A 10,632-nucleotide genomic window follows, 5' to 3' on the forward strand; every position below is an offset into this window, starting at 1 on the left:
TCTCACACACATACGTAATATCTTGGAAGCCCTTCACATGTAGTCGAAGTCACCATGTATGATTAGGACTACCAAATGTCATGATTGTTCATTTCTTACACATTTTTTTGTTTTGCAATAAAACCTTTACTTTCTCACTTCTTGCAATTACATAATCTCTAAGATAGTTACAAAACTATTGTGATGGTTACACATTCATTATAGTGGTTAAAAATTTTCTAATTGTTTATAACATGTAATTATGTTGTTGATGTCTAAGCATACCTATTGATGTTTTCCTACAACAAAACAACAAGTACTTAACTAATTTCAATTTTTTGAGAAACCTCAAATTATTATCATTCTAAAAATAAGGTCATTTTCTAGTAAAGATAAAAATAAACTAATTAATATATAATTTTCTATAATGTCACTAGACTTCATCAAACATATATTTTTCAAATAAAAAGACATCAATATATCATTTCGATTAAAAAAAATTAAAAAAAAATTAAGTTACGTATGATATGCATGACTAAAAAAACTAAACACAAAAGTGGATTAGCTGAAGAAAACAGATTGGTAAGAATGGAGTAAGAGGCATTAATCTTCCTTAGGATCCGGAAATGTAAGAAGCACAAACATAGCCTACAAAAACTCTTACAAAACGTCGACAGCAGGGTTCGAACCTGCGCGGGCGTAGCCCAACAGATTTCAAGTCTGTCTCCTTAACCACTCGGACATATCGACCATTTAAAATGTTTTTCAATAGTAAAATTTATATAGATTTTTTTAATAGTTAATAAAGCGCGAACAAATTTGCTTCCATAGAAGTTTGCAAAATATGAAGTGGGGTGCTCTTTACTTCATACTTAGTTTACCTCCATTTCTCATCCAAACTATAATACAATATGAAACAAGACGGTGAGAATCATACTTAATGTTTAGAGCACTCAACCATATTTAATGTTTTTATGTAGAGAAAGGGTTTATATAAATTATATCGAAAGATATCATATTTGTTCATTATTTTACTTTAAAATTTATTATATTATTATATTATGATTAATATTAAAACATTATTGTATTATAATATTGTAATTAATATCAAATTATTATTAAGATATGATTATATTATTATGTTTTAATATATTTTTATATTTCTATTAAACTAACTAAAAAATTTATTAAAGTTATATTATTATAATTTTTATATTATCATATCATTATATTTCCACAATCTTCTCTAACTCTTATTCTGATGATAAATCATAGAGTATGGTTTGAAACGTCGATGAAAAAAGGATACACACAATCAAACCCAAAAGCTCAAATCATATTATATTTTTATTTTATATTCATTTTTATCTTTGAGAAAAGAATAAATTTTATGTAGGAATACTTTTAATCCCCTATAATTAATACTATTATTTCTAATTTATTATTATACTACTATTTTATTATATTATTTATTTATATATTATATATTTTAAAAATGTAGAATTTATTTTTTCTTTTATATATATTTATTAAGAATATTAATGTACTAATATTTTAATAAAAATAATATAAAAGTAAAAAATTGAAAACTAATTTTTATTTTTCATTCATTTAAGCTTCACAATCATGTCAAATTAAAAACTTCCAATTTTTATTGGTGGGCTTTTCGCATCCATATATGAGTGTAATATGCCTTCGACTTAAAAGAAATTTTGAATTTGTTTTTTAAGTTTTGGGGATGGTGACGATAAGGAAAAAGGGAACATGTTTTTTAGATAGGTGTTTTGGATGTCATTTTTTAGGGGATAGAGAGGGATGATTATAAAAAAAGAAGAGAAAATTTTAAATACATACAATAAAATTGATAAATGTTGGCAAGAAACTACAAATTGGAGATCCAAGTTATTTATGTTGGCAACAACAATAAAGAAAAATTGAGAGGGGGGTGGGGGCTGGAGGGGATGGGGGGTGAATCGATTTTCAACAGATCTACAAACTTAACCACAAAAACAGATTTGATAAACTATAGTAACAACAAAGATAAGCAGATAAATAACACAACACACAACACCAAGATTTTGACATTGGAAACTTGGTTAAGGGAAAAACCACGATGGGAACCTACCCACAATAACATGATACTTTGCAGTAGTATGTGAAAATATTACAATGGGGAATGCAAATGCATTCAGGCACATTGCCTAGAGCTCACTGCTGAAAAGATAATGACCCGAAAGGCTACAAGCCTCAGGGAAGTCTCATTGACTTACAACAAGATTCAGACTACAATCTGGAAGGAATGAACTGAAAGAAAAACATCTCCAAATGCATGATCACAGTTTTGGTTAAGAACAACTATCTGCTCTACAACACCAACCTTTGCTCAATACAACACACTGAAAGATGAATCCTTATTCGCACATATACCACTCTCTGATAATGCAGACACAACCTCTGTTCCTAAATTACATGACAATATCACCTATTTATACAATTCATCAACCTTGACAACAAGTTCGGCTAAACCCTCAACTCACAATTACAAAATTACAACACACGATACAAAGATCGACCACTAGACCAATATAATAATTTACATGACATAAAATGGACCTAATTCAAATTTTCAAACACTCAACACCATTGGTAATCACGCTAAGATCAACCGCAACATGATACACTACCAGGAAAACCGCATAACACGAAGAATATCACCGGTTCAACAAAATCACCAAAAACTCGCACAATAATCAATTTGGATCATAAAAACAAATAGGACATACTTAGGAAACACCAGCAAGCATGTTAGAAACATCAACAATAGTTGCACCAACACCACTTATCAAATCTTCATCGATACCTGAAACTCAAGAATACTCAAATAATAGCAACTATCACGAAGAAAAGATAACTTGCAGAGCACCAAATCACGAACCATCTAAAATGAAGATACACAAGACCATCCTAAACAATCTCCCAAAATATCAGATCAAGATCTGATCACAGTGGAATATACCAAAGGAAATACTGAACTACCAAACCATAATCCCAATGAACCAATCTGCAATCACCAGAGTAGGAATAGGTTGAGATCAATGACAACAACACATCCTAGTAGCAGAAATGTCCAACAATTTCTATGTTTGCATTGTGTTTTACCTTAGTGTGATGGATAAGGGAAAAAAAATAAAACATGTGTAGTGGATCACAAAATAACACAAAGAAAAACAAGTTACATATACTCATACACCATTCATATACATATAATATTTTTATAGTTCTCATGTATTTATCATATTAGAATATACAATACATTGTCATATATCCTTCACTTACCCATCAAAACATAGTTTTTCCTTCATATATTTCTCCCTTATTCTCTTTTGACTCTAGTATATATAAATTGCACTTCTCTTGTGTGTATCTTAGTTCCTCGAATAGTTTATTTGTATTCCATGCTATCTCACTCCTATCTAGGCATGACACATATGTTTTTATCATTTCATATAGGCGTATTTCTCTATCCATACTCCTTCATAGTTGTGCCTCTTTGGAGTCGTCACAAGTTGTTTATATGTGTCATGATTCTATTCTATTGATTTGTGGTAACTCTAACTAATTATGTTCTACTTAAGGATGTATTCTTCTATTGTTGACCTTCAGGGCTGTCATGTGTTTTGAACATTGGCCTGCGTTAGGCTACTCTCTTGTTCTTTCAATTTAATCAAATTTTCTTGAATTATCCTACCAATATCATCCCTAACTTAAACCACATCTTCTTCTTAAGTCATGTTGGATCTATTCACCATTTCTCAAAAAGAAACCTAATGTTGTTTCTTATAAAAATTTATCCCAACCTTAATACCATTATAAAAATTATATGCAAAAGTTTTACCAAAATATTTCTTATGGTAGTATATTATTATAAATTCTCTACAAATGATCATAAGTGTTTGCCCACTAAATAATAGTGAATTGTAAGTCATGGACTTGCCCATTAACACTAATCAACAAGATTTTCAAGTCACACATCCATTAGAATAAGGAATTTCAATGGAACCTCTTAGTTGTCACACATCCATTACAAGGCTTATCATCAAAGCTAGCCATGGTCTTACCGCATCCCTTTACTATTTCATTTGTGATTAAATGATATTATTTTGGTCTTTTAAGTGGTGGAATGAAGCTTACAATTTCTCAATTTATACCTTGTGCCTCCATCCAAGTGTCTTAAATGCTAGGGGAGAGGGACCAATAGTTATATAGGGTCCAAACTTCATTATAGGAATCTTGAGTATTCATGTTTTTTATTAAGGATCAAAGAGGTTTTGAGGGGACCCGAAACCCCTTACAACAAGTTTTGAAGGGACTCGAAACCCTCAAATTTGTCTTGGATCCAAAACCCAAAGAAAAACATTGTGAAAAGATATAACAAAGGAAACTAGCAGCCCACCCACATCTTTACATCAAAGATTAAACATTAAAGAACCAACTGAAGAGAGAAAGGCCAAAGCCAAACACCAGAAGATTCAGACAAACATGAGCATAGGGTTTTTCCAAGCTCCCTCAACCTTAAAAATGGGTTTTAGCAAGGCTCCCATAATCTTAACTTTGAGAATCAACAACACCGAGATCACCTTACCCTTCAGGATCTCCACCTCAATAGGAGAGAAGGGAAACATGTCAATAAAAATAAAAAAAACATCTCCCTTACAACCAAGAAGCAAGGTACGATCAGCATCCCAACAACACCTTCCAACATCACCACCAGCATCCAACTCCATCTCAATAGAAGATAGGTCATTTCCATCAACATCCATCTCCACCTCAATAGAATATAGGACCACCTCTTAAGGAAAAAATAGAGACAACCGAAGATGTTGAACTTGAAGCATAAAGGCTAAGGCCAGAGAAACAAGAAGGGAGAGGATGTCCAAACCCCCAAAAAAGAGAGGCCCAAGAGACAAAAGAAATAAATAGAAAGATGCAACCCCCAACACCACAAAGATCTCATAAAAAGTCAATTTAAAAGAAACCTTCAACAAAATAACCTCTCCCACAAGAACAAGTAGAACAAAGAAGCACAGGGAGACACGACGGAGAGAAACCACCACGGAACCAATGCAAGGGCAAGGAAACAACACCACCAACAACCACCTTGAAAGCCTCATCATTGCCTTCCTCATCAATAGGAACCCCAACCCCGCTCCCATCACTCATACCTTTCATTGACCTAGAAACCACCATAGAACCAACGCAAGGACAAGGAAACAACACCACTCAAAACCACCTTTATAGCCACATCATCGCCTTCCTCATCAATAGGAACCCTAGCCCCAATCCCATCACTCACACCTTTCATCGACCCACAATTGCATTGGTTCTGTGGTGGTTTCTCTTTCTCTCGTGTCTCCCTATGCTTCATTGTTCTGCATGTTCTTATCGGAGAGGTTATTTCATTGAGAGTTTCTTTTAAATTGATTGGTTATGAGATCTCTATGGTGTTGGGTGCTGCATCTTTCTATTTATTTCTTTCGTCTTTTGGGTTTCTCTTTTTGGGGGGTTTGGACATCCTCCCCTGTAGACATGAGGGAGATACAAACCACCATAGAACCAACACAAGCACAAGACATTGGTTTTAGTATTAGAAAATGTCAATATTATATCTTATAAATATTCATTACATGTATTAATCAAAATATTATCAAATATATGATATATGGAATCAATAATTGTAGACTTAAAATCTTGTAGTCCTCAAATTAAAAAATCATAAATACGTATATTATTTTTTGTCATGTAATATATTTTTTTCTACTTAATATAATATAAATTGTCTACAATATGTGTATCAATTTAAAAATTAATTATATTTCATGAATAATTTGTGAAGAGGTGTCTACAAAGCACTGGCGTGTGTACATAAAAGCTAGGCATGGTTTAAATTGGCATTCAAATATTTGGTATTTGTTGGCATTTAAAATGTAAAATGGAAGAAGTTAGATGGTCAAGTGATTGGTCTTCAATGGAAGAGTGATCATAATTGTAATGGAAGATGAGATGTTTCATAATTTCTATAGCTCTCAATTCACACTCTTTAAAGGCAAGGAATACTATCAAATTTCTCTATTCTCATAAAATGTAAATTTATAGTTGGAATGGATAGATCCCAATTTGGAAGTGTGATGCAAGGAATGGACAATCCCTCTAATCTCAAATGATGAAAACAAATAGGTATGTGGCTAATGGGTACCCTTTTTGGTTGTTTTATATGGACTTATGGTATGTTAGAATTGTCATTTTATAGTTTAGACATTTCAGTTAAGATGGATATAAGTCTTTTTGCAGCTTGAACCTATAAACTTTGCCATCTATTAAAACAACCTTAATGATATGAAAAATCTTTTTAAATGATATGGGAATGCTTGATGAAATGTTGGTTGGAAGTAATATTATTCGAGTATGTGTTTTTGTGCATTAACTTTTGTGTGTGCAGCTGGAAGAGAGACTAAGCCAATGAAGAGACATCGGTTGCCATTTTAAGAGAGTTACAATCCTACTCAAATAAGGGTTGTTGAACCAGTGAATTTGGCAGTTGATGACCCTAACAGATCTCCCAGTTGTAGTTTATCAGTTGTTCTTTACGTTTGTCGGTTTGTTGAGAAGATCTAGAGGGTGTTGTGGACTATATGCGTACATTGGACTAAGTCCTGCGATGATTCGCCCTTCTATGCTTTTACTTTCAATAAAAGTCATCCTCCTAGTCTATTGGGAGTGGATCGACTGTGTAGTTAGTTAGTTGTTGGATTTCCTATAAATCCATCAGTTATGGATGAAGTTTAGAATGCAGTTTTTATCTTTCAAATACTTAATGCACTTTGCTTTCACAATCTAATAAAGAAAGATATTTTAGTTTTTTCATATCTGTTGTTTATAATTTTAATGTGCATGAGATGATGTTATAATCTTTAGGTATGGTTAGAATCTTGGAGGCTCAACCAAGGGGGGCCACTTGGGGAGCATCCACACTTGTCCATTTCTATTATTTTCTAAGTAAGTTTACTATCGAGCTTAAGTTTGTTGTTTAAGGTCTTCTAGTTGACTGTCCTATAGCCACATAAACTTCATTCTATAACTGTTCTTGTAGCCAAAGAAAAATAGAGTTTTAGTTACTAGCTGGGTTAGTTTATTTCTCGCATAGAATTATAAGCTTCACATTCAATAAGCTAAATTAATGTTAGTAGAAGCAATGTTAAGATATGATGTTTTGCACTACTTTCTTGTTTAGTTATTTCAAGTTTGAATTAGTGTTCCTCATAGGTCTCTTAGTGCACATACAGTGCAGTCCCGTTTCAAGTATACGTTCCCAGGTTGACAATTGAATGAATTCCTTATAAATGAGTTAGTGATAGCAGAGAATTGAGCCTTCTGGTCAAGGAAATAAATATTTAAGCCCCTATTTGATGTTATTAAAAATTAGTCAAGTATGTAAGTTACCTGAGAAATACAGTTTGAAACTATTACCTAATATTTTGTGTAGGTATATTGGCAATTGAAGCAAAATCTACATGCGTACAGGAAGGAGAAGAAGTGATACATTAGGAAGGTTTATTTCCTCTCAGTCTAACCTTGATATAAATCCTTACCAAGCTCTTGATATAAATCCTTTTGCTGAAACTTTTGTGGCAGCTGGGAACCAAGGTATTTTTTATCTAGAAGAGGGTGATCTTGATTTCTTAATTGAGCCCCCCGAGGAAAATATTCTACCTTTGGTTATCTATCAACCAAATATGGCGAGTGTTGGAGGAGGAGTTGTTCCACCTCCTACTTTTGAGTTTCCTATTCCTGATCAACATGATAAAGAAAATCTGAAGAATATGATAGCCTCCTCTCTTCCAAAGTTTTATGGCTTGGTCACTAAAGATCTAGATACCCTTTTTGTTTGAATTTGATATCCTCTACATAAGCTATGAATATACTACTGATGCTCATAAACTCAAGCTATTCCCTACTTACTTGAAGGAAGCCCGTCTTAGGTGGTTTATGAGTCTAGGTAGGGATACAGTAACTACATGGGATGAGATAAAGGAAAAATTCTTGGCAAAATATAAAGATTACTATAGAGGAATGGATAGACATGGTGATGATATCTTCCGAATGGCACAAAAAGAAGAGGAAATCTTGGAAGATTATCTTGAGCGGTTCCTATTCAATGTCAAGAAGTACAAGCATAACACTTTGAATGTAGACTCTATGAAATTAATCTTTCTAAGGGGAATAAATGAGGACTGTATTGAAGCACTTGACCTCATCGGAGGAGGACACATTACTCAAGCTGAATGGGATGATATTAAGAAGATTTATCAAAATTACTCGAGATCTTCTGCCAAGAAAGGTAGATACTATAGACCTAGGTCTACATCTGCAAAAGAATCTTCAATAGTCTTTGGGATGGAGATAACTCATTTACTCAAGGATTTCAAGGAAGACATTATCAACAACATTGCAACACAATTGGACACACTTCAGGCTAATAAGAAGCATGCTGAAGCAGAAGCCATGTTGTCAAAGTACTACCCCCATTCTAGACAGAAGAAGAGGGATTGCAAATGCAAGAATATTTCAAGCATCGAAGGAAAGCGGGAGTATCCAGAATTTAGACCAATTGAGGATGAAGATGGATAAGTTTTATTTGTTGCACAAAGGAGACCATGGGAATCAAGACAGGGTATGCCTTTAGACCCTCTCTCTTTTAATCATCCTTATGCAAATCCCAATGCTAATAGAAATTGGTAGTCTCAAAATACTTCTAATTGGCCAGACTATGGGAAAACCTTTGGGGAAACAAGAATCCTTCATGGCCAAATTACCCAAATATGAACATGCAACAACCTCAAGGGAATTGGCAACCTCCTCAAGGGAACTGCCAGTCAACACCTCAATGGAGAGGAGGACAACAATGACAAAATCAATCTGTTGGTTATATGCAACCACCTATTCCTCCTCCTCAGCAACCCCTATTACCTCAAGCTATCCCAAATGAAAATCCACCCTGGCCCACTCAATTGCCAGCACAACCTACACCAAATCCTAATAGTAAACCACAACAACAGGCATTTTCTATTGACCCTATCCAATACCCTGCTTATGCTGTGAATATCAGCAACATCCAACTCTGCTCAAGAAAGGACTTGAGGGTTCCTCATTCACCAATTATTACTGAACCCTCTCCTAAATAGGAGGAACAGTTAGAAAATGATCACCCTCAAGTCACACAGTCTACTCCTAAAGGACATACTAAGTAAGCACAAACAGGTGAGTCAGACTCTCCATTTCCTCATAGGTTAGCAATCAAAGAACTAGAAGTAGAGCCAACCTTTGACTATTTAGACCAACTCAAGCATGTTTGTGTCAAAATACCCTATTTAAAGCCATTAAAGATGTTCCCATCTATAGTAAAGCAATAAGGGAAATGTGTCTCAAGAAACCAAGAAGGAAAAGAAAAGACCCAAAAACTATCCATGTTCTGGGTCAATTGGCCGATATTATGTTGGGTAAAGTCACCAATCCTAAGTATTATGATCCTGGTAGTCCAATGGTAGAAATAACCATTAATGGAGTTTTGGTAAAAAAATCTTTTATAGATTTGGGAGCTGCTATAAATATTATGACCAAGAGCCTAATACAAAACTTGAATATTATAACTCTAAGGCACACACCTATTGTGTTGCAACTGGCTGACAGTTCAACAGTTACCCTAGAGGGAGTTGTTGAAGACCTTATTGTCACTTTGGATTCTTGGGAGTATCCAACAAACTTTATGACTATATCCCCCAAAGACACTCTAGGAGGATATCCTGTTATATTGAGAAGACCATGGCTAGCTACTGCAGATGATTACATAAAGTGCAGGTCTAGAGATATGACAATCTCCAATCGTAATTCCACTAAGAAACTTGTTCTCTTTCCACCTGCCAAGCCTAATGAAGAAAATGATATTGCAGAATGACTTGACTTGGGTGATGATGTTGAGGAGATTAATTCACTATAGTCATTAATGATGATTGGAAGGAATTCTATCTTGTAATTGCAAGATGAGGATGAGATATTATCCCAGCTTCTCCAGAACAATTTTCAAATAGATGATTATACTTCATGTCCTTTGCAAAAGTTGTTACCATCATCTTCTACTTTAGTACCAAAATATCAAGCACACCTGCTACATGCATTACTTCCACATGAAATAAAGATCCCTACTATCAGTCAAGCAGCCATGATAGCACTGATTGAGAAATTAGAAGTCTCCCCAAGAAAATTTCTTAATATCAATAGTAAGTTGTCCACAACACAACATGAATCTTTGGCAACACTCCTAAAACCCTACCAACATGCATTTTCTTGGGACTATCATGATATGAAGGGATTGGATCCTATGCTTTGCACACATAGAATGTACATCAGCAAGGAGTGCAAACCAATGGCAACCAGAAAGGAGAGTAAACTCTGTAGTAAGAGAAATTGTCAAGCAAGAATTACAAAAATTGTTAGATGCAAGATTTATTTATCCTATTTTTGATAGTCAGTGGGTATCTCATTTGGTCATCATACCAAAGAAAGGAGGTAAGTGGAGAGAGTGTGTTTATTATAGAGAAC

At 34.1% G+C, this 10,632-nt stretch overlaps 1 protein-coding gene and 1 non-coding gene across 2 annotated transcripts; one reads left to right on the forward strand and one right to left on the reverse strand.

Moving 5' to 3' along the window:
* Positions 1-647: 647 nt before the first annotated feature.
* On the reverse strand, positions 648-729 carry TRNAS-UGA (transfer RNA serine (anticodon UGA)). The gene has a single exon. It is a non-coding gene; the product is annotated as a tRNA-Ser (tRNA).
* An 8,722-nt stretch (positions 730-9,451) lies between these two features.
* On the forward strand, positions 9,452-9,988 carry LOC131874384 (uncharacterized). Its single transcript, XM_059217730.1, has one exon. It carries the CDS (start codon positions 9,452-9,454, stop codon positions 9,986-9,988), a length of 537 nt encoding a protein of 178 aa, XP_059073713.1.
* Positions 9,989-10,632: the final 644 nt, after the last annotated feature.

This window comes from Cryptomeria japonica, chromosome 3 (assembly GCF_030272615.1).
Source record: "Cryptomeria japonica chromosome 3, Sugi_1.0, whole genome shotgun sequence".
In the NCBI taxonomy this organism is placed as follows: Eukaryota; Viridiplantae; Streptophyta; class Pinopsida; order Cupressales; family Cupressaceae; genus Cryptomeria; species Cryptomeria japonica.

What these genes read in the sequence shown, in the direction of transcription:
- LOC131874384 (XM_059217730.1), top strand. Translation starts at nt 9,452, where the DNA reads ATGTGTCTCAAGAAACCAAGAAGGAAAAGAAAAGACCCAAAAACTATC.